The following is a 24,616-nucleotide window of genomic DNA, read 5'->3' as shown; positions in this document are numbered from 1 at the left end:
ATGATTATTTTTGCTCAGTTTTTTCATACCTAGGATTTCTTTTGTTGGCATCAATTCTTCTCTCTTTCAGTCATGGTCTTTGAAGAGTAACTGTTCTTAAATTTTGAGACCTCACATTTTTTCTCCTCCCTTATTATATAACTATATAGAGGCTTCACTGCTAGAATATTGGGTGGAAGAGCACTGGTAGGCTCCCAAGGAGGGATGGGGCACATAGAGTCCATGGAGAATCAAGTGGGACAGAGCAAGGGAATTCTGATTTGCCAATATGTCCGTCAGTGATGAAATTCACTTTGAAGGTTCATGTCTTCATTGCTCTTAGAGAATAGGGCCCCTCTGATTGAGTGAGGTCTCTTAAGTAAAGCTGGATAGAAAGGACACTGGAAAGAGTTGCCAAGGGAAGCACACCTCGTACTTTGGTATTCTAGCAAGACAGCAGTGGTAGCACAAAGCCTTGGTGTTCTATGTCTTTAGCACTCAGCTTCCTTTTTAAAATCTGCTCTACTTTCCAAATGAAACCCCAAAACTGTCTAGAATGAGGAGGTTGGATTTTGGGATAGGGTGTGATAGGTTTAGTGCTTTGGGCCTCCGAATTGTCATGGCTTCATTGGTTTGGTGGAAGCTATCTGACTTAAAAATAAAAGTAAGGGGGGGGGCACCTGGGTGGCTCCATGGGTTAAAACCTCTACCTTCAGCTGAGGTCATGATCCCAGGGTCCTGGGAGCAAGCCCTGCATCGGGCTCTCTGCTCAGCGGGGAGCCTGCTTCCTCCTCTCTCTCTGCCTGCCTCTCTGCCTACTGGTGATCTCTGTCTGTCAAATAAATAAATAAAATCTTTAAAAAAAAATGAAAGTAAGGGAGACTGTTGTGGTTTCATTTCAATTAGAATCAGGGCTGAACAGTGTATTAGCAAGTTCATAGATATATTGAAACTATATCCGCTTAAAGTATTGCTGAAAGAGGAGTAAAGATTTTTTTGTGCAGTATTAGAACTTAAAAGAAATTACTCTGACTTAAGTTCTTTGACACATTTGAAACTGGGATTGATTTTCTTTGCTTATTTGTATGTTCTTATTTTTCTATAATGAGCATGAAATAACTAATTTTTAAAAGAAAGCTGTAAGAACGGAAATTGATATTGACTTAACTAATCTCTTAAATATTTATCGAATGCACAGTTTACAATGAAGAGTCATATTATATAAACAGGAATCTTAGGAATAAATTCTTTAATTTGCATCATGGATTGGCAGAGATATGTTCTGCGTACTTTGATTTATTTCCTTTAATTGGCTTAGAACTTGAAAACATTATTGTCTTCCCAGGTCTCCCTAAAACTTAATTTCTTCTCAAGTTAATTTTTATTTTCCTGCCTTTCTCTCATTACCTACTTCTCCATTTTTGATAAATACTTAAATTTGAGATTTAAAAATCTCTATGATGACACTGTGATCTCAGTTCATTTATCTTAAAAGAAAATTATAAAATTGAGTCCTTTCAATTCAATTCAATTGAATTCTTGAATTCAATTCAAAAAATCAAAGTCCATACTTTGATTTCTTGTTTTGCTTCTATTTCTTCTACCCCTGATTGCTTTTTTTTCTTTTTCATTTGTTAACCAATCACTAAATAGTGCTACTAAAAAGGTCCTACTCTGGACATATCTATATCATTTTTTATTAGTTTTGTAATTCAGAATCTAAATTCTTACATTTATGTTTTCATAACTGATATCTTATTTACTCTTGCTTCCTGCCCTGCTTAAATATATGGATACGTTTGAGTTTAAATGTTTATTAAGGTGAACTTTAACGGGGCTCCCTTTCAGCACCAGTGAGTGGAAGCAAAATTGAAGTTTTGTATCTTAAGAGAAAGCATGGTTTTGTACAGAAGTGGGATTGCTGCTAACTCCCTAAGGAAAACAGTACTTTCCTTAATGTTTTAATTGTAGTTCCCTGTTTGCACAGAAAGGCATGGGCCAGATGTATTTGTATCTATACAGTCAGGTTCCCAATAGCAGTCTATGCCAGGGGATCTTATCCCATTTTCTGTCAAGCTGAATGAGATTTTGATATTGTTAAGAGTGAACACATTCTCTCTGCCTAGAATTTACTCTTATGCATCTTCTGTATTAGACCAAGGCTACAAGCTCTGGCATATAGGAAGATAGAAAAAAGATTCCCTCTAACACAGCCAAGAGTTAATTTTTAAAAAAAATTTTTGTTTTAAATCATACACTTAGTTTGTAAGACAACATTTTAGGTGCTGACAGTATCCAAACCAAATTCTCCAGTCTCTTAACACTGTGTAAAACTTTATTTTTTTGATCAAAAGAGTGCTTTATATGATTCCTCCTTTATCCCTTTTTCTCCTTTTCGTCTAAAGACTCCCTACACAGACACACACACACGTACACACATGTACACACACAGTGTCTATCTCTTCTTTTTGATCCCCTCCACGTGACTTTTCCGAGGAGGTAAGATTTCTACTATAACCTACCACTCTTCACATTCAAATGAAGGGAATGGCAGATTGTATGCCCATCTTGTTGTTAGGGTAAAGTAGAATTTTAAGATTGAGTGTTATTTATAACACTGAGTGAGATGTGTATAAATGGAGAAAAGTCTAAATGTTCATCTGTCGCCTCCTAAGTCAGGGTAGGTCTTAAGACTTGCATATTTCTAGTTAGGCTCAGAAGAAGATGGCCATTGTTAGACAGGAAACCCAGTTTTCAATATCCTGACATTCCTACCTTACACATGGAGAAGTCAAAATCCAGAAGAAAAGAGTTGGTACCATATCACAATAAAATATTCATGGGAATGATGATGGCTGGCTTATTTATAGTTATTCCCTCAACTTTAAACCTGCTCTATTATACTGTGGTGGAAGGGACTATAATTTACAGAATCCAAAGTCTTTTTAAGTAAAGTTCACCCTTGTCCACTGCGCCCGCTCACGCGCGCACACGCATGCACACACACACACACACATATTCTTACACATGTGCCTTGCTTCCTCATGCAGACCCCATGCCAAGATTCTCTGAGGAAATAGATTCTTGATGTTTCTTCATTAATTCAAGAATGTGGCATAAAGGTTACAAAATGAACACCGGGGAGCAGCTGCTTTGATGGTGAACTGCGGGTCCCTTGAGAGCCAATGGTTTTCCCTCTCAGCCGAGGCAGCCTTAATGACTTCAAATACCTTGGTATTCATTTACATCCTCATTTAAATACTTGGTAGAAAAATAATTACACTGAGGTGTTTGATGAGATGAAATTTGATCTCAGCAGATGGAGGAAGGCTTCCCCTTTCATCAGCGGGGAAACCAAGTGTCATTTAAATGAAAATCTTCCTGAAATCTCTTTATTCCTAAATTTGCTGCCAATATCCCCGAGGAAATGCTTCCATCAAGAAGGCTTGGTGATATTGGGAAAGGGTACCAGTTTCAGAAGTAATAGCCATCAGGTAGAGCAAGAATTCCTCCCACCCCCCTGACCCCCATTTTTAACACTTGCTGTGGCTTTCGAGTTTTGGTTTGAGATAGGACACCAATGTGAGTTTGAAAATGGAAGTTTTCCCCAGCCGAGGGTTGGGGATCAAGTACCATGCACTTCGTGATTTGGAGGGGGCCAGCCGCCCAACCCTGGTGGCCTTGTGCTGCTCTGCAAGGCTCGCAGCGGTCTACACAACAAGTAGCTGGTTCGCCCATACCACCTCCCCGCGCTGGCATCTCCCTGCGAGGAGGCACTTGAGTTCCCAGTCAGTGCGGAAGCTAGTGTGGGTGGAGGGAAGGGAGGCAGTTTCATCCCCTGTTCCCATGGCAGCGACGTATGATCCTCCGCGCTGAGAGCGGAGCTGATTTCAAGGGAGGTGACTTTTTACAGGTACTTGCCGCTGAAAAATACTTTTCCTGCCAGAATAGACTGAGAGCACTTGAGCCTGTTTTCGCTCTTTACTGTTTATTTTACAGTATGCTTGCCAGGCAGGACTCGGAACAAACAGGGCTGGATTTCCTATGGAATTTTCCCGCCACCATCTGTCATCTCTGTCCTGCTAGCGAGGACCACCAGTCACCCTGTCCGGCTGGAGCGGCTGTCACCCAGTGGGCATTTCAGGCTGTGGCTCCCTGGGAGACCCCGAGAGACATTTCACTTGCAGCTGGCCCTCTTATTGGACACAGCAGGCTCCGTGGCAAGTCAAAAGGCAGTTCAAGGGGCAGCCTATTTCAATGAAGTACCCTGTGGGGGCACACTGGCTGCTTGGAGGCAGTTTCTCTCATGCTGTGGGCTGGAGGGCCAGCTGTATTCTCCGTGGTGGGTGGCAGGGAGAGGGAGCCAGCTGCACACTCTGTGGCCAGCGGCCAATGGAAAGTCTCCCAGCCTCCCATGCCTCTCGCTGTGGCGGTCCTGTCAGCTGGAGCTCTTGTTCCCGGAGGCCAACAACGAGGCCAATGATAACTGGGCTTCCTGATGCTCCTTTTAGCCCTTTGTTTTGGTAAAACCAGACTAGTCCAGGGGGATAGTTTCTTGCCAGAGAGAAGGCAAGAAAAAAAAAACCCACACGGATAACAAACCAAAACAATATATTTATAATATGTTCTTTGTAAATTAAATTAAAAAAACCTAACTAGAAAATCAGGATGGAAGGAAATAGCACTTTTGTGGAAGCTCACAGAGGAATGACTAACAAAGAAGCTCCTCTGTAGAACGTGTTCTCATCCAGAAAATCTCCAAGCCATTCTCGTCATACTCTTGGCAACTGGGAAGGTTTCATAAAGGGATTTGGGGAAAAGTGATGTCTTTGGATGGACACTTTTCTTTGTCTGGTTCCTTGGGACTACGCTTAGCATTCACACCAAACACCACCACCTTTCTCAAACTGCTCTGCCTCCTCCCATGCTTTTCTTGGGTGATTTGCCATGATGAGATGAGATTATAAGCATTTGAAACGTTTCAGTGTGTTTCAGTACTTTTACAGTCATTTCTCAGGTGTGTTCCTTTGAAAACACTTCTTTTAGGTGCTGTGGATTATGCAACTCTACCTCCTCCTGGTCTTTTGGGCTCCATTTTGAAAAGAATTTGATGCTATGATTTTATGGTATGAGATAGCTTTTCTGAATAGAAGTATTTTATTCTTATTGTATATTTTTATATTATATGCTCTAATTGATAGTTGACCTTCTTCAGCCTAAACCTCATCTAATTCAGACTTGCTCGTTGAGATCTCAAATTTCACTGTGTTCCTCTTTTCTTTGGGGACATGATTCATCATGGTCTCTGTTCATCAAGGTGGCTCAAGGTGACTCAGACCAGCCCATCACTGGTTTTGGTGACTTATTTGATCAATCTTGGTATATGAAGGCTTAGAAGGAGCTCTGAGGGTTGGCAGCGTTTACTTAGAGGTAGTAGGATAGTTGACCACCCAGTAGGTGGGTGTAAGAAATGACATTCCTGTTTCTTTTCTAGATATTCAATGCCACAAGAGAGCTGGCCAACACTGCGGCCTATCAGTCTGTCCGCATCTTCTCCGTGTCACTTATTCAGGCAGAGCAGGAGCTGGAGGACCTTGCTCAGGTTGACCTGCAGTGGGCTAAGCCCTCCTCAGGTAAGGGATTCTGGAATGTGTGCCAGCGCCTACATAATGGGTCCGTGCCCTAGGTGGAATCTGTAATCCTGGGTTCGTTTCTGATCTATTTATTGTGATTCAACCATCCCTTTACTCATTTCTGTTGACTTTCCACCCAATTTCTGATGGTAGCCATTTCATGTTTTCTCCCAAGATTCCGCCAGTGACTCTCCCTCCTTGCTCTGAGCAGATGACGCTTCCTTGAGCTTTGCTGAACACACTGAGGCCCTTCAGCACGAGCTCTGCGAGCATCTCTCTCCACTGCCTCAATGTTCTTCTCCTTTTCTCTCCCTTCCTTTGTTTCTGTGTCTGAACGCAATGGGCTGGTGTCCTTTTAGGGTTGCCTCTGATGCAGGCACCCACCCCCTCCGCAGCCTTCTTTTACTCTTTGAGCTCTGGTCTTCCACGCCCTTGTCCATTAAGCACAGAATCCTTATTTCCTGCCTGTTCTGTATCAGGCTTTGTGCTGGGCCTCAAGGATACAGCAGTGAGCAGGGCAGAAACAGGCCCTGCTCTCAGATTTAGCCTTTCTTTTATTCTGACGAAACAAAGGAAAACTGAACATAATAAACATCCTTCTCATGATGCCTCACCTCTCTCCTTTGCTTTGTTAAGCTTTTCTAAGAACATTTTTTGTTCTCATTCTTTTGACTGTCTTTCCTTGTGTTCATTCTTTGTAATTTGGCTTCTGCTTCCACCTCAACAATGGGCTCACCTCAAGGCTACCACTGTGCTTCCAGTCATGCTCTCTGGACACCCTAGCATTTGACACTGCTGACCACAGCTTTTAGAAACTCCATATTCCAGGGGCGCCTGGGTGGCTCAGTTGATTGAACGACTGACTCTTGATTTCTGCTCACGTCATGATCTCAGTGTCCTGGGATGGAGTCCTGTGTTATCCTCTGTGCTCAGTGGGGAGTCTGCTTGGGATTCTCTTTCTCGCTCTTCCCCTCCCCACCAAATAAATAAATAAATAAATCTTAAAAAAAAAAAAAGAAAAGAAACTGCACATTCTTCATTTTCATGATGTCTCCTCTTCCTAGTTTTCCCCTCTGACTTCTCCCTCTCTCTCTCTGCTTTCTTCCGTCCCTTCCTCCAAATGTCCCTTGTGCTTTTTCTCATCTCTTTTCTTTTTTGTCTGTACCTGCTTTACTTTGGTAACCTCTGCTCCCACATTTTCTTTTTTTTTAATTCAATTAATTAACATGTAGTGCATTATTAGTTTCAGAAGTAGAGTTCAGTGATTCATCAGTTGCATAGAACACCCAGTGCTCATGACATCATATGCCCTCCTGAATGTCCCTCATCCAGTAACCTCATCCTTCCCCTCCCCTCCAGCAACCCTCAGTTTGTTTCCTGTGATTCAGACTCTCTTATGAATTATCTCACTCTCTGATTTCATCCTGTTTCACTCTTCCCTCCCTTCCCCTAGGCATCTCTGTTTATTAAATTCCACGTATGAATGAGAACATATGATAATTGTCTTTCTCTGATTGACTTATTTTGCTTAGCGTAATACCCTCTAGTTCCATCCACATCGTTGCAAATGGCAAGATTTCATTTTTTTGATGGCCGAGTAATATTCCATTGTATATAGATACTACATCTTCTTTACCCATTCATTGGTCATTGGGCATCTGGGCTCTTTCCATAGTTTGACTATCATGGACATTGCTGCTATAAACATTGGGGTGCAGGTGCCACTTCAGATCACTACATTTGTTCTTTGAGGTAAATACCCAGTAGCGCAATTGCTCTAGGGTAGCTCTATTTTCAACTTTTTGAGGAACCTCCATACTGTTTTCCACAGTGGCTGCACCAGTTTGCATTCCCACCAATGATGTAAAAGGATTCCCCTTTCTCCGCATCCTCACCAACATCTTTCGTTTCCTGCGTGCTCCCACATTTTCAAGTGTTAATTCATTCAACAAATATTCGAGAGCCTGCTGTGTGCTAAACACTGTTCTAAGTGCTTCGGGGATAGCAGCGAATTAGACAGGCAAGAACACCTGATCTCATGGAGCTTCTGTTCTAGTGCGGGGGAATACAGGAAATGAATAATAAAGTCAGTACATTATATACCACCCAGTATCACACTATCTAAATTCTCCCTGTGAGAACTCAGGAGCTGAATTGATTTGGGTTAATTTTTGGATAAATCTTTTGGTCTATGAACTTTCCCTGTGTGTTATCCAAAGCTCAGGAATCAGTTAGATCTGGGTAATGTATTTTACTTTGCTACCAGCTCCCTTTCACTCCAAACTTGGAGACCAAATACATTTGGGTATGATAGGGTAGATGGTGAGCAAACTAATGAGACAAAAATACATAAATGAAATACATCAGGGAAAGGAGTGCATGTAGGACTGTTGGGGCTGGGCTGGGGTTTTGGTTTCCAGTGGAGAGTGGCCATGGAGGTCCCATCTGAGAAAGGCGAGGCAGTGCAGATATAGGGGAAGAGCATAGTAGGTCAAGTCGCTCTCATATTCCAAATTTCTGCCACCTCTCCTTCTGTTGTCACGTCTCTCTGACTACAGCTGGAAAGGACTCATGATTAGATGGGAGCCACCTGGGTAAGACAGGGCAGTCTCCCCATCTCAAGGTCCTCAACCCCTGTCACATCTACAAAGCCCCACAACCACATAAGGTAAGATAGCCACAGACTGCAGGCATTGGGGTATGGACATCTTTGGAGGCTGTTCTGCCTTCCATACAGTCTCATTCCCAAGCATTTCAAGTGGCTTTCCGGCATTCTGCTTTCTTTCCTCCAAGATGTGATTCCCCTCCCATCTAATCTTTCACTATTCCCCTTTTGTGGTCTAGGCTCTAGTCACATCCGTTCAACAGTTTTCCTACTCCACGTGCCTTTTGGCATATTGTTTCCTCTGTCTAGAACGCCAGCTCTGCATCCCCCACCTTTCTCCTCCTATCACCTTTTCCTTCTCCCTGCCCATCAGTGGGTCCACCTTTATACCCATAGCCACCGGACACCAGCCAATGAACATTTACTGACCACCCCCCCCATTAGATAGTAGATACTGGGGATGTAGAAGGGAAGAAGATAAGGTTCCTGTTTTTGACTAGCTAATAGTTTATGGGGGGCTAGGGAAACACTATGCAGAGAATATTATGGAAGCCCAGGGGATGGGTCAGTCTTACAGGCTTTTTGTGATCTGCCTTCCATTTGCTATTCTTCGTCTTGCTGTTGAAACCCCTTACCACTTGTTTGTACTTCTTGAGGCACTTAACTATATCTTGCCATGTATTTTGTGCAGCTGAATGTTTGACTTTGTGTGTAGAATGTAAGAGCTATGAGGAGAGCCTTCGTGTCTCTTTATTTACTGTATCCCAGCCAGTAGAAGGGCCTTTGGCACTCAGTTAATTTTATTTCATTCGAAATTGGTTTGAATTCCCACGATTATACTGGCAACGTTTGGAGTGCCAGCACTGTTTGGAGTGTGGGTGTTCTGCAGTGCCAAGCCGGTGACCTACAGGCAGCAGTAGAACTACCGCGTTTCTGACTTCTTTTCTTGAACTTTTCCTCAACAGAGAACTTAGGCCATGGGATTTTCACGTACATGTCAGCAGTGTGCTGGCTCTTCGGGCGCCACCTGTATGACATCCTGCAATACCCCATCGGGCTGATGTCCTCCTCATGGGGTGGGACACCCATTGAAGCGTGGTCTTCTGGAAGGCCTCTGAGAGCCTGTGGTGTTCCAGTGCGAGGGTAAGAAAGTATCCTGAAGTCCGGGAGAAAGATCCAGGAAATTTTATAAGAAAGAAGGACAATAGTTTTCTCGGGAGAATCAAGGATTTGCTGAATGTCCAAATAGGTATTGAATGTACATAACTTATTCCATGAACACGTCAGGTGTTTTTCTCACTGTCCTTGGCACCAGCCTCATCTGAGGATATGTCAGGAAGCCATGACGATCCTTTTCCTTAATAGCTAATACTTACTGAACGCTTTCTCTATGTCGGATACTGTTGTAATCACTTTCTATGCATTAACTCGCTTAATACTCCCGACAGCCTCTAGAAGTGTGGATACTATTAACCTAAATCATATGTGAATAAAGTTGCCGCGTCTCAGGTTTAGTAACTCGCTCATGGGTACAACTGGCAAGGGGCAAAGTCTGGCTTCAGTGTCTGTGCTCTCAGCCACTGTGCTGTATTGCCCATAAGAACAAAGAGTCTAATAGGAGAAACGAATATACATGTGATCAAAGAAATTTATTTGATTATGAAATACTTATGATGAAAACACCATCAGGAAAAGCAGGATCCAGAAGAAGATATGGAGTTGGGGAGAAAGGAGTAGTTAATAAAATCCTGACACTGATATTAACACAGAGATTTACAGGATGTGAAATGCTTTCTCAGACATTGTTTCATTCATTCTGGGAAGGCCCCCGGGGAGAGGATGGACTTGAGCTCTTGGTGTAGCTCAGGTAAAGACACACCTGTAGGGGAGGGAGGACAGTAAGCTTTGGAACTGAGAGAATGGGAGGGATCTCAAGCCAGGCTTCCCAGATCCCTGGGGACAGGAAGGCACTCCACCGACTGTGCGGGGAAGTGGGCATTATTCTCATATACAGCTGCCATGAGTATAAACTCATCTATGTATTTTACAGAGAAATTTAAGAATGTGTTCAAAGCCTTGAAAAAATATGCCCTTTGACCCAGGAATTTCACTTCTGGGAATTTATCTTAAGGACATAATTAAGCCTCTGTGCAGTAATTTTAGCTATAAGGAAGATCAGAAGAAAAATTAATCCAAGTGTCCATCCACTGAATGCTGGTTGGATAAAATGTCTGCATGAGACACTCATAATAAAACACTCCTCCTCTCTGGTCTTAGTAACCTTATCTGGAAACTGGGATGGCCCCCTCTGGACTCATGGAAAGCTGACTGATACACTATCCCAGGGAGAACCTGGATAGATATGAAAGTTGGAGGCTGTTCACATGGGAAATAGAGTGGTTCAGTCTGATTCTGTGTGGTTTCATGAGAGGTTCACCCCAAGTGAAAGCTGGATAGACACAAGTTTCGGGATCATCATGTGATCGGTCACTAGCGCTCTCGTGACACTTGTGGATCTTATCAATTGCAGGTTCACTCAGTCTGATTCTGTGACGGGTCCCAGTAAGCACTCTGTTCTCTGGAATGCCATGATCCACCCACTGCATAACATGACTCTGAAAGGGGTGATATGGTACCAGGGTGAGTGCTCATTCTGCTGTCTCTCCATTGTATCAGTTAGCTTCTGCTGCATAACAAAGCACCCCAGCACTGAGTGACTTAGACAATAATAATTTTATTTGGCTCACCATTCACTGGGTTATTTGGGTAGTTTTCCTGTACAGACTGCTTTGGTTAATTTCTGTTGGGATGTCTGATGTGTCTTTGGCCACCTGGCAGGTGTCTGATGGCTGGATGACCTAGGATGGCTTCTCCTTCCTGTCTGTCTTTTGAGACCAAGGTCTGGGGCACCATGGTCTCAAGTGGCCTCTCAGCCTTGAGCAAATTAGTTTAGACTTCGTTATCATTGACATTGCAGTGTCAGGGTTCCCCATGCATCAAGAGAGAGAGAAACCCAAAGCTGAAATACTTTTTAAGCCTCTGCTTGCAGCCTGTTTGCTAAGGCCCTCTTGGCCAGTCCAGAAGGACTGCAGGAAGGCCCACTCCCTAAGGGCATGGATAGACGTTGGGGAGCAATGCGTGGCCGTGTCTGCACCCACCCTAAGCCCCTCTCACAATCTGGACTGTTTTTAGGGGAGTCCAATGTGGATTTTAACAGGGACCTGTACAATTGCACATTCCCTGCGCTCATTGAAGACTGGCGCCAGACCTTCCACCGGGGGTCCCAGGGGCAGACAGAGCGTTTCTTCCCATTTGGATTTGTCCAGGTATGTGTTGAGGGAAGGAAGGTTTGGGCATCGGTGTGGGGGTGTGCTGTGGAGGTCTCTTTTCTGGGATCCATATTCCTTTTTTTGCCCTCATTGTCTGGTCAAGAAATGAGTGTAAGACTTAATTCATTTTAGTTCACAGATGGGCAAGTGCATCTGCAACATAAGGTTAATAAGTGATTAATACTTATTAAAAAAGGTATATATGTGCATTAAAGCTATTTAAAAGTAAGCAAAAAAGAAGCTGAAACATTTTTTGGTCACTCAACCTCCACTTTATTTTATTTTTATCTTTTTTTTATTATTATGTTCAATTAACCAACATATAGAACATTTTTTTTTTTAAGATTTTATTTATTTATTTGACAGACAGAGATCACAAGCAGGCAGAGAGAGAGATAGAGGTGGGGAAAGCAGGATCCACGCTGAGCAAAGAGTCCAATGCAGGGCTCGATCCCAGGACCCTGGGATCATGACCTGAGCTGAAGGCAGAGGCTTAACCCACTGAGCCCCCCAGGTTCCCCTCAATTAACCAACATATAGTACATCATGTTTTTGATGTAGTGTTCAGTGGTTCATCAGTTGCATATACATTTCTAATTCCCCAATCCTGACATAGGCAGACCTCTTCTGCTCATGTGTTTTTGCAATGAGATCCACACCATAACATTGTACCATAGCTTGCTTCTGCCTTAATGTTATATTGTGAGCAGTTTTTCGTGCCAGTTAATATTAATCTTAAGCACAACTTGTAATAATTGCAGAGTACTTTGAAATACAGCTGTATTCTAATTTATTTAACTAGTTCTCAATAAATGGACCCTTAGGTTGCTTTAAACATCTTGCTTTTAAAAGCAGCAGCATGCTTATTTTCCTTGTGGCTAAATCATTGCATACGTACTTAATTCTTTCCATAAGATAAATTACCAGAAATGAAATTGCTAGGTCAAGTTGAACGTTTTTTAAGGTGATGAACATGTCCTCAAGTTTCTTTGTAGAAGTGTATAAATTTGGATTAATTTTATACTCTCAGCAGGTATGTGTGAGAATGTCCACTTCCCCACAGCCTCCCTAACCAGTGTTGCCCCTTCCCCACCAACAGCGAAGTTTTGCTCTCTCACTGCCCGCCCACTGCTCGTGCTCTTTGCTTGGAGCAACCTTCCTCTCCCACACTTTCCTAGCCAACTTCATGCCTCAGAGCTCAGCCTGGGTATCAGGTTAGGAAGCTTTCTGTGAGTTTTTAGCATCTGGGGTACTTAGTACCCTCTCCTTCCCCATGTTACTTTCATGTCAGTTGCACACATGACCAACTTTTCCTGGATCACGTTTGCGTCCCAGTACCTTACTGGTTGGCAGTCCATTAAATACGGCTAACACATGAATGAAAAAAAATGTCAAGAGAAATCATACTTTTAATTAGTGGCAACTAGTTAGAAAGATTCTGCTCTCCTCTTGCTGAAAAGGAAGAAATATATTTAACCAAGTTCATAATGGTGTCGCCTTACCTGTTCCTTTGGCCCCTCCAAAACATAGACATCTTAGCAGGGTGGTCATTCTGACTTGCCTGGAATATAGGAAATAAAACAAGTAAGGTGTTGGAAAAGCGGGGCCCAACTCACAGTGTGATAATGGAATAGGCTTTAATATTTGAATCAGACACACGTGCGTCCAGCTGTCTGGCTCTGCACGGCCCCCAGATCCCTTGCGCTCGCCGTCCTCACATTTCCCCCACCCTGTCCTATTTCACCATACCTTTTTTTGGATAAAGATTTTTATAGACTTTCTTTCCACTTATAATTACTTTACAACCATGTTCTTTCTCCTTTCTCACATTTGTTTTGACTTCAAAACAAGATGATTCTACTCATTATTATCAAAATAGCAAGCCCTGTCATCAGCTCTGTGTTTCTGTTGGTGGAAACTCCATTTGGACTTTTGAGGTTCTTTTTTTGTCTTTGCTGTGTAGATGGTGATTTGAATGTGACTTCAGCCAATTCCAGCCATGCGTCGTATGCTTATTATACGCCATGAACTGTGTAAGGTGCTAGAAATAGAGCGTGAATCAGAGAGACCTGGTCCTTGCACTCAGGCCTTTCTGTTTCATGAGACTAAGTCCCTAAGTCTCCTGGCTTTAGCTGACCATCATCGACAAAAATCTGTTGGTTGCTTGTGGAAAGCTGAGAATGCAAACATATACCTTCAAGGGGACATATCAAACATGACAAAATAGTGGTTCAGCACGTGGATGTGGAGCTAGTCTGCCTGGATTAAAATCCAGCTCTGATTCCAGCCATGTGATTTTTTTATATTTATATGTAAATATAAAAAATATATTTAAATATAAATTTTTAAAATATTTAAATATATTTTTATATTATATTTAAATATAAAATATTTAAATTAAATATTTTAAAATATTTTAAATATAAACTTAAAAATATATAAAAATAATTTAACTTATTTGACAGAGAGCAGAAGCTGGGGAGCAGGTGAGGGAGAAGCGGGCTCCCCACTGACCAGGGAGCCCGATGTGGGGCTCCATCCCAGGACCCTGGGGTCATGACCTGAGCTGAAGGCAGAGGCTTAACCCACTGAGCTACCCAGGCACCCCTGAAATATTGTTTTTATTATTATCTTTATTATTTTAGATATTAGGTGAGTTAATCCATATAAAACCTGGCCCATGCCAGGTAATGTTAGTCTTAATTATTATCAATGTGAGAAGTCAGAACCCCTGGAGGGACAGTTGGTCTGTGAGGAAAGATGAGTTTATAGCGGTGTTGAGTTTGAAATGATGGTGGCAATAGCTAGAGAGACGTTAGAGAGGGAGGACTGGAGCTCAGTGGAATTAGATACGTGTGTGCGAGAGGTAGTAGGAAGGTGATCTGGAGCGTGGGAGGAAAGGAAGACCAGGAGGCTAGGAAGTCCGTGGGAGTATGCTTTTGTACGAAGGGTCTGGAGGAACGGTGGAGTGGACTGCAAAGTGCAGTATGCTGTTGTAAAGTGCCCTGAGTGTGGCCACTCTATTATTCTGTGGCCAATCATATGCCTTCATTAGGAGCAGTATTTCTACTCATTGCTACTGGAGGCTGAACAGCACCCTAGTAGATCTCAGATCAGGGAAAACAAGAATTTCTTTTGGATATGGAGTGTGCTGGTGCCTCCGTGTGGCCGCTTTGGAGTACAGCAAGCCACGAAAGGGGCCTCCCTGCTGCCATTTTGAAACAACTTCCTGGGCTGCCGTGGCTGCATTTAGCATTTCTCTCTCTCGTGCTTCAGGCTAGTACTTACCCTAGACTCTTTCTGGTAGCTTTGTTGCCGTGATCCTCATCATGACACTGGCTGGTGACCACGGTTCTGCTCTGAGTCTTCTGGGGGTGGTGTGGGAAGGAGTAGGGTCACTCACTGTGTCTTCTCACCAAGTTCCTTTATGAAGCTTCAGCAGCTTTTATCATTTCAGATGTTCAAGCAGATTTGCCTAAGAGATTTTTTTAATAAGAGAACTGGAAGTGTCCCCTTAGTTCAAGATCGTGTCCTTTCTTCTACCACTGCAACCTCTCCAGTGTTTTCCTGAGGATTTTCTAGAAGGTCAAGAAGCAGAACACTTCCTGTGCTCAAAGCTCCATTTGGCCACATTTGTCGGGATGATCTCAGCTATTTGCTGGCTCTGAGAGTGAGAAGGCTGGGGGAGCAGTCTCTTCATGACGTAGCTCCCCTGATGGGGACAGAAATTTGCAAATGGCGTCCAAAGATAGTGTGGTTGCTCCGCCAGACCGTTTTCCGCCAGACCGTTTTCCAGCTTGTGGCCTGACTGCCTGTTAGATCATGGCTGTGAAAGAGGGGTGGTGGGTTGATGCCTCTCACTGGCTGGACGGGGGCTAAGAATAAGGTGTGGTCTAATTCAGAGAACAGGGTGATATAAATATCAGAGAAGTGAGGAAGGAAGGGTTGGGGCCACATGCGTCTGAGTAATATTTTTAAAGAATTTTCCCAGGAGCTCTGTCCTCTGTAGGAGTAGGAGTCTGTCGACTTTAAGTTGAGATGAAAGCGTTTACTCAGGATGTTACAGAGTCAGACGCCCTTTTACTGCCTTTACTGCTCCTACACTAGTCTGAGGTGCCATCATCTCTCCCTTGAACTCTTGCCTCCTTCCTGGTCTTCTTGCTTCTACCTTGTCTCCCCTTTACGATAGTCCCATCATTTCAGTTAAAGCCATCCTTTGAAATGTAAGCTGCATCAGAAGGCTCCAGTGGTTCCGCCACGCAAGCAAGGTCAGCAAAGCGACAGGCGGTCTGTCCCTGCCGCCACTGCCCGTCTGCCCTCACGCCCTAACTCTCTTTGCCTCACTTGCTCCACGTCAGCTGCACTGGCTGCCTTAGTCTTCCAGCACACGAGGCATACTCGGCCCTAGGGGCGGCCATTTTCCTTTCCTTCTGCCTGGAAAGTTCTTTCCCTGGTATGTTAGTCTGTTGCTGCATAAAAAATTTCTGCATATTTAGCAGCTTAAAACAATGCTACACACATTTCTTATCTCACAGTTTGTGTGGGCGAGGAGTCTGGCATGCCTGGCTTAGCTGAGTCCTCCTCTCGGGGCTGCAGTGAAGGTGTTGGACAGAGCTGGGGTCTCAGCTGAGGCTTGGGGTTATCTTCCAAGCTTAGGTGGCTGTTGGTAGAATTCGTTTCCTTGAAGCTGTAGAACTCAGGGCAGCTGACTTCTTGAAGGCCAGCAGGAGAGAGTCTCAGACTTCTCTTCTCAGACTTCCCTTTTTTAAAGAATTTGCTGACTGAGTTGGGCTCTGCATCTCCTCTTCCTTTGGTTATCTTGAAGTCAGCTGATAAAGGGCCTTACCTACATCTGCAGAATCCCGAGATGGGTGTTCTTTCTCTGGGTCCCATCCCCTATCCAGGTGGTTGCCTGCTTCTGTCATTTTGTCTTTTAGGCTGTCTTATTCCTGCCTATCCCATTTCTGCTGCTCTCCTAGGTCAGGCCTTTTCTCTCCTGTGTCTAGAATGTTTTGGTAGCTTTTAAACCAGTTAGCCTCTCTGCTTTTGGGCTCTTTTCTTCACAGAATCATTTGCATGATCACTAGATGAATCCTTTGAAATAGTCCTTTTATCCTTTTCAGTGGCTCTCTAATTTCTAAATTAAGGTTAAATTCACACAGAGTTAACCATTTTAAAGCATTCAGTTCAGTGGCATTAGTATGTTCACAGTGTTCTGCAAACATCGCCTCCATAGTGATCCCCTGTTGCTTGTGGGAGAGTTAGAAACTCTATCCAAACACTTGCCTCACCGTCTTAACAACATTGTCTTTCCTACATAAACCCTTCGGTTCAGCTCGATTACTCTCTCTCTTGCTTTCAAAATTGCCTTTCTCTTTCTTGGGTTTGCATATTATAAGATTCTGACATATCCTGTTTGTAGTGACTACTCATATTTTCTGGGCCCATCCAAGGTTTTTTTTTGTTTTTGTTTTTGTTTTTTACATATTCTGAGGCCCTGTTGTCTTAGAATAATAAACTTTAATGTAAAGTATTTGCTGTCTGTGCCTCCATTGTAGCATTTAATTCATACTACTTTATATTACTGTTTATTAACATTTCTTATGTACAGGTCTGTCCCCTCAACAAAGCTGGGAAGTACTTGTACCAGTTAGCTATTGCTATGTAACGGATCGCCTCAAAACTCCATGGCTTAGCATAACATTTACTATAGCTCACATGTGTGGGTTGCTGGGGGGCTGATTGATCTTGGCTGAGGTACCACCGAACTCTTTCATATCTCTGTGGGTCAGTGGCAGGTGGGGGCTCTCACTTAGGCTTGGCTGGAGTGGGTTAGAGGAGGAGAGTCAGTCCCACGGCACTCTCCCCTCAGCAGAGAGCTGTGGGCTAGCCCAGGCATGTCATTCTCCCGGCAGCAGAAATGTGACACAGCAAGTGGAACCACACGGGTCTCTGGAGGCTGAGGCTAGGAACTGACGTGTCCTAACTTCTGTTTCAGTCTGTTGACCAAAGAAAACCACCTTAGAAAGTGGTGGGGAAACCCAGTCTTTCTTTTCCTGGGAGAAACCCCAAAGCCAGATGGCAGGAAGGTGTGGCTGTAGGAAGGGGGGAAGAATTGGGGTCTTTGCTGCAATTTACCACATGCTCACAGGCGCTTTCCTCTCAGGTTCCTTATAGCACTTGATCACGTTTTAGATCAATGTGTCAGTCACCTGTTGCTTTGTAACAAACAACGCCCAAACTTAGTGGCTTTAAAACGTCAGCCATGTATTTGCTCATGATGCTATGGGTGGGTCAGGCAGGGCTCAGCTGGGGCGGCTCGCCTCTGCTCCATGTGATGTCAGCCTGGCTTGCTCCTGTGGCTGCAGTTTGAACTGAAGGCTCGAGCGTTCACGTGACTGTCCCCTCTGCTGAGCCCACAGGGTCATTAACCCCTCTCCCTCCTAAGGATCTTCCGATGTCCAAGGCCCCCGTCTCCATGTAGTTTCTCCAGCAGCACAGCTGGACTGTTTTTACCTGGCCGTCCCCAGGTGCCAGGAGAATGAAATCAGAAGGCAAGGGCACTCGGGACAATGGCTCAGAGGCCGAGGGTGACTTCTGCTGCATTCTGCTGGGTGGAGAATATCACAGGCTCAGCCCAGATTCAGTGGGAAGAGAAATAGGCTCTGCCTCTTGATGGGTGGGACAGCACAGACACACTGGGGTGTCGGGTGGGAGGTATTCAGCCACAATGGTAAGAAGCTCACTAAGTACTTGTTGGATGAGCATTTGAATGAATGAATGAAGCAGAAGCAGAGTCTGCTTATGAAGAAGACTCTAGGACAGGATTCTGATGCAACATTCTCTGCTTTCTAGTTATCTTCATATCTTTCTGCAACCTCGGATAACACATTCCCCCAGATCCGTTGGCATCAAACAGCAGACTTCGGCTATGTCCCCAACGCAAGGATGCCCAACACTTTCATGGCAGTAGCAATGGATCTCTGTGATAGGAAGTCACCTTTTGGCAGGTACGGGTGCTTCTTGGGCTTTGTTTGAACAATACTCCCTGTTCTTTGTCTGTGGCCTTCACTCTGACGTTCACTTATGAGGGGGCAAAGAGTGGGTGCTGTAAGGACTGGACCTTAGGGGCATTATCTGTTCATCATTTACACTGGCATGGGCTGCAGTAACTAAAGCCCTCCACGTCTCAGTGCCTGGTGCAAGGACATTTTATTTCTTGTTCACACCACGTGTCTGAAGAAGGTCAACGGAGGTCATCGGAGAGGCTTTGCTGGTTAGAGTCATCCACAGATCCAGAGTGACAGATTCCAAGTTGATCTGGGTTTCCAGGCACCTTAAAGTCTCCCCCTGGTGGTGAAAAGTAGCTTTTGCTCATATCGCATTGGCCAGAGCCGGTCATCTGGCTTTGCCAGGCTTCAAGCTTCTGGCTTGGGGCGAGCAGGAAGTGGACTTCTTCCCTGAACTCAGAGGGGCAGTGACGGGATATCTGTGAATGGCTCCAGTGACTACCACATGCTAGCTGTGGGATACAGGAGGATCTGAAGTGAAATGGGGCCCAACTCATAGTGTCTGACTTATAGTAACAAGTATTTATTATTTTATTTTATTTTTTAAAGATTTTATTTATTTATTTGACAGAGAGAGATCACAAGTAGGCAGAGAGGCAGGAAGAGAGAGAGAGAGAGGGGTAAGCAGGCTCCCTGCGGAGCAGAGAGCCCAATGTGGGACTCGATCCCAGGGCCCTGAGATCATGACCTGAGCCAAAGGCAGAGGCTTAACCCACTGAACCACCCAGGTGCCCCAAATATTTATTTTTGAACAAATGAAGATTGATTGATTGAATGAATAAAACCTGGAGGGGACTGAGTGATGAACGATGGATTCAGACGAAACACAGGACTTTCAGTGGCTAGAAGAATTTTGCGTCAGCTCTCCTACAGTGCCTTTCCTCCGTCCCTCGGGGACCTTTATTTCTTCCTTCTAAGTCACCTGCTTTTTCATGGTTTCTCACCCATAGGAGGCCCAGAGCCCCATTTATGGTCACAATTCACCATGTCTCCTAAACTGACGAGCCACTGGTCACTGGCTATTAGATTTAGTCATCTTCATTCTTATCTTCCTGAAGGGTGCTTTGTGTAATCCTTTTCTCTTTTTTCTTTTTTTTAAGTGTGGTTACTGTTGTGCTCAAGTTCTCTGCTTGTTCTTTCTCCTGTAGCATCCACCCTCGAGACAAACAGACAGTGGCCTACAGGCTGCACTTGGGGGCCCGAGCTGTGGCCTATGGTGAGAAGTTGATCTTTCAAGGACCACTGCCTGAGAACATGGAACTCCTGGCTGACAAGGGGCTGCTCAACCTCACATATTCACAGGAAATCCGGGTGCAGAGGCAGGACAAGATATTTGAGGTGAGAAGAATGTTGAAACAGTAGGGATTCATCCTGTGTCGGGAGTCAGGGTTTTCTCCACACCGAGGCCCATCTCTAACTGTAACATTTCTGTGAGGTAGAGCTTGGCTTTTAGTAGGGTGGAGTTTATCTCAGAGGAGTGACTGAGTAGCTATTAATTCTTTCACTTAGTGGTAATTTGATAGGACAGTCCAGGAAAAGAATTCACATTAAATATTTCTTTTGTATTTCTGCTCCCAGAGCAGCCATCTTTGCTCTGGTAAGGGCCTGGGGCTTTCTGTGGAGGTTACCTATTGAAAGATTCCTTACTCCTGAGTATTTCCCCCATCCTTGGATGTCTTTTTATAGCACACGATCCCACATTCTAATATATTTTTGAATTTAGTGTTTCCTTTGAGAGGCTTAGCTTGGGGGTTTGTAAGTCAGTGTGAATTAATGTAATGAAACTACTTTCTTCCAGTATCTAGCAAGGGTCATTCCACTGTGGAACGAGTGCAAATAATTAAAGAGCCTGTGTAGGGGTCTTCCATGGTTGGGGTTACAGGTCGAGGCATTCCTCTTGGAACATGGAGATGAGCGTCTCTGGGAACCTGAGGCCATCAGGCTGGATGGGGCGGGGGGAGCAGTGTATTAAGAGAGGGCACTGGAGGGAATGAAAGAACATGAAAGACCGACTTGAATTATACACTAGCTTATCTAGGGCTGTCCTCCTCTGGCATCCCAGCTGCAACACCCACTGGCCTCAGGTGCTTGGGCAGCACTTACCGCCCCTAGCTTCTCTGGACATTGGGGCTAAGGTAATTCTAGCTCTCCAGAAGTCTCCATGCTGAGTTCGGTTCTCCCCTGTAGTCAGAGGCTGGCAGTCTGCCTGTCATCTGGACCCAGAATCCTAGTTGGGAGCAGGACAGAATTTCATCTATGGGTACTGGATAATTTATGTCCCCTTCCTTGGATTGTTTCTGGTTGGAGAGAGGCTTATTATCCAAGGTCCCTTTGTGCCCCTTCCTCATTCCCTAGCTCCTTTGGGCGGGCCAGAGTGCTTGCAGCAGCTGAACTGTTCCACGGGCTCAGTTCTGCCTGCTGTGCCTGCTGTGCCATCTGGTCAGACGTGGATGTTGCTAGGAGCCTTCTCTAAACGCTCTATGTGATGATGCCTCCTTGTCTCCCTGTCACTGAAGGGTTTATTGATTGATTGATTTGATCACATGAGCATTTCTCATCACACTATGGCTGTGTTGACCAAACCCAACCTGAACTCGGATTTGTTCTGGTTCTTGTAGGAAAGGCATCCTTGGCTATGTGTGGCTCCTTCTCTCCCTCCTAGTCTGTTTAATGAGGAGTTTCCAGTCTCTTGGAATGGCCTCACTGACCCAAGCATTGCGATGTTATCATTCTCTTGTTAGGTCTCATGTTGCCGTGACCGTCAGTGCAAGTGGCTCCCAGCTCCCATGGACGCTTTCTCAGCCCAGACGCTGGCCCTGAATATCCGTTCTTGCCGTGGCGTTCTGGCTGCTGTTCGCTACGCCTGGACCACCTGGCCTTGTGAATACAAGCAGTGCCCCCTGTACCACCCCAGCAGCACCCTGCCAGCCCCTCCCTTCATTGCATCTCTGACAGACCCAAGGCGGGGCAAGCACAGCGAGCTTGCTGAGTGACGTAGTGGCCTCATGACCCTCATCTTGGACTTAAGTGTGGGTTCTTGAGATTTGGGCATTTAGGTGTTGAAGTGATGACAACTAATGCTTTTAAAGGCAACTAATAGCAAAGCCGCCTGGCCAGCTCCCAGCCAGCACATGGTTGTTTCTAGATTCTGAATAGGAGACAAGCCAGCGCTGGCAGGCAAATGAGATGCTTGCCTTTTGTCCCCTAGACAGCCTAGTGTCTTACTGGACTAATTCCCAGCTACAAACAAATGGAGCCCGTGTCATTCGCTTGCCTTGTGGAGATCGTGCGGTGTCACACTTTTGTCACCTTACATACAGCTTTGGGTGGAAATACACGGCTGGAAGAGATTTCAAGGCTCATTATTTATGTGTTCTTTACAGGATCTGGTGAGTGGTTACTGAATCTCTGTACAAAGTTTCTAAACTTCCCAACAGTTTTTCCTTATGTAGAACTGAACTCTTTCTAGCCCTATTTGTGTTCTCGAAGCCAAAAACAGTTCTGTTCCTTCAGTCTAAATAATGATAATGTGACTGTCTGAAACCAACCAGCCCCGTGTGCAGGCATGTGGGATGGCGCAGAGGGGCTGCCTGAGGGAGGAGGAGATGGGGGCGTTGGTAGCGGCCCAGGAACGTATGTGGGCAGCCAGGGACGGGTGGGGGAGTCACAGGCTCAGGACATGACAACAGAGGTTCCTGAGAAGCAAGCAGGTTCAGTATAATCTCAGGCTTTTTAAGGTAAGAGGTTTACCTATAAAAAGGATAACCCAGATGGAAGAAAAAAGAGGCTGAAAATAAAGCTCCATGATAAGCATATAGAAAAATAATCCAGATGGGACAAATGTGAAAGCGCGCTCTGTATGGACTGTTAAGAATCATAATGCTATTTATTGGTTGATTAAAAACAGCCAGCAACTTGATAACTGTGTCATCTATTGGAATCTGGAAATAAAAATATAATCATTAGTGGCAATTTACAGCCCATCAAAACCAGGTTAGGAACAGGTTTGTAAATTGTCCTCTAAAGCATGAGTAGCTTCCTCTCCCTTAATGGGAAAAAGAACTAAAGCACGAAGCACCTGACCCCAGGGGGCCCCGGTGTAGCTCCGAGCATCCCCAAGTCAGTGCCAGGATTTATTTTGTAAAAAACCAATACAGCTACACAGTCTGCAAGAACTTTGGCTCCTCAGAGGGCTTCCTGGTGTACAGTTAACTCCCAACACCCATGCCTTGACCTCGTATGCATCTGACCTAAGGGGAACTACAAACCTAGGAACAGACTCCTGAGAAAAAGTAAATCTGCCTTCCCCTCTGCCAACACACATGCACACAGGCTTTTCTAATTTGCAGGTGGCTCGACATGGTCAGGACCCATACGCCCAGGCTCCTTCCTTCCCCAGTCACCAAGTGCAACACAGGGAGGAAATCAGCTTCAAGTAGTAGATAAATTAATGAGAAATCATGTGAAACTTCATTTTTAATGGCTGAATCATTTAAAGCATTCTGTGGGAATTCAGTTTATTTTCCAAATGAAAATAACTTTTTAGTATTTGAAAAATGAAGTTTATAATTACTGCAGATTTGGACACTAGAAAGAACAAACAAGTAAGAATCACCCCAAAAATTCATCATTTGGCAAAAAACATTTAATATTTTGGTAAACATTCACTTGATTTTCTTGGGTTATATTTTATACACTACGCATCATATTATAATCTGTTTTTGACTTACTCTAGTAAAATATTTTTCCTATGTAAATTGAGTATAACTTAAGTGTTTCAGTTTGTGGGAGCCCCCTACTTTAACCAATTTTCCATCAGTGGACATAGAGATTTCTTCCAGTCTTTCCCTGTTGTAACAAATACTGTGAGAATGTGCAGACATCATAGTGCACTTACCTTCTTGGGATTCTTAATGTGGAGTAACAGTTTTAAGGAAAATATGTTTAAAATTTTGATACTTAACAGCTTAATTCTCCTGAAGGGTCCAACAGTTTACAGCCCAAGGTATAGTGCCATTTAGCCTCACTCCCATTGACACTGGATATTGTCAAATTTAAACCTACTGGTGGGGGGATCAAGTTTTTAAAAATGATCTGCAGTAAAAACATTTTACATTTATTCCATGTACCCCTTTTGAATGTATTGATGTGATTTTTATATAAATACACATATACACACTATAGTTGAAACCCAAATTTCAACATTTTGACATGTGATGTCTTCTACTTAGTTCTAATTGTTTTATTTAATTTAAAAAATAGAGGTCTTGGCTCCCTAGGTTTAGGAGCAAACAATGGGTTGAGATCTGTATTTAGAACCACTCCTCTAGGAAAGTTACAAAGTAAATACTTAGATTAAAGCAAATAGCATGATAACTTATTAAAAAAAAAAGTCTTTCTTAAAGTGAGGGTCGCTTTTGAGGGGGTGCCCGCGTGGCTCAGTGGGTTAAGCCTCTGCCTTTGGCTCAACTCCTGGGTCCTGGGATGGAGCCCCGCATTGGGCTCTCTGCTCAGCAGGGAGTCTGCTTCCCCAGCACCCCCGCCTGCCTCTCTGCCTACTTGTGGTCTCTGTCAAATAAATAAATAAAATCTTAAAAAAAAAAAAAAGAAAAAAAAAAAGCGAGGCTCGCTTTTATGTGTTTTACTCCAACAGCACTACAAGGTGAAGATATTTGCTCTATGTAAAAGCAGCAGCTGTCATTTCTGTGGAAGTGCACATGTCCAGCCAACTTAGGCAGCGACAGAAGGAAAACATGAAAGCATTAACAGCTCTGAGTTCCCCTTTATACCTCTGGTTTGTTGTTACCCAAATTTTATCTTTTTACACTGTAAAAACTATACAAACTTATAAAAGGACTATAGGGAAGAGTCATAGAGTTAACAGAGGTTACTCTAGTTTCTGAGTTGCGTGGCCAGTGTGCTTTGCTCTCAACGTGGCTGTCCGTCTACTCCTGGGAAACAAGATCCCCCTTCTTCTTGTCCCCAGTCAGCAGCTAGGAA

At 44.1% G+C, this 24,616-nt stretch overlaps 1 protein-coding gene across 1 annotated transcript in view; it reads left to right on the top strand.

The window, feature by feature from the left end:
• The window catches only part of SIAE (sialic acid acetylesterase), a 38,878-nt gene extending 16,803 nt beyond the window's left edge, over positions 1-22,075 (top strand). The window contains exons 4-10 of the mRNA XM_032868803.1: positions 5,474-5,612; positions 9,183-9,360; positions 10,748-10,857; positions 11,410-11,543; positions 18,402-18,556; positions 19,765-19,954; positions 21,358-22,075. Coding sequence (XP_032724694.1) covers positions 5,474-5,612; positions 9,183-9,360; positions 10,748-10,857; positions 11,410-11,543; positions 18,402-18,556; positions 19,765-19,954; positions 21,358-21,609 — 1,158 coding nt within the window. The 3' untranslated portion in view covers positions 21,610-22,075. The remainder of the gene's footprint in view (positions 1-5,473; positions 5,613-9,182; positions 9,361-10,747; positions 10,858-11,409; positions 11,544-18,401; positions 18,557-19,764; positions 19,955-21,357) is intronic.
• The last annotated feature ends 2,541 nt before the right edge of the window (positions 22,076-24,616 follow it).

The sequence above is a fragment of the Lontra canadensis genome, unplaced genomic scaffold (genome assembly GCF_010015895.1).
Source record: "Lontra canadensis isolate GAN:19392208 unplaced genomic scaffold, GSC_riverotter_1.0 scaffold36, whole genome shotgun sequence".
NCBI lineage: Eukaryota > Metazoa > Chordata > Mammalia > Carnivora > Mustelidae > Lontra > Lontra canadensis.
Note: the sequence above shows the minus strand (reverse complement) of the source record. Positions and strands in the feature narration are given on the sequence as shown.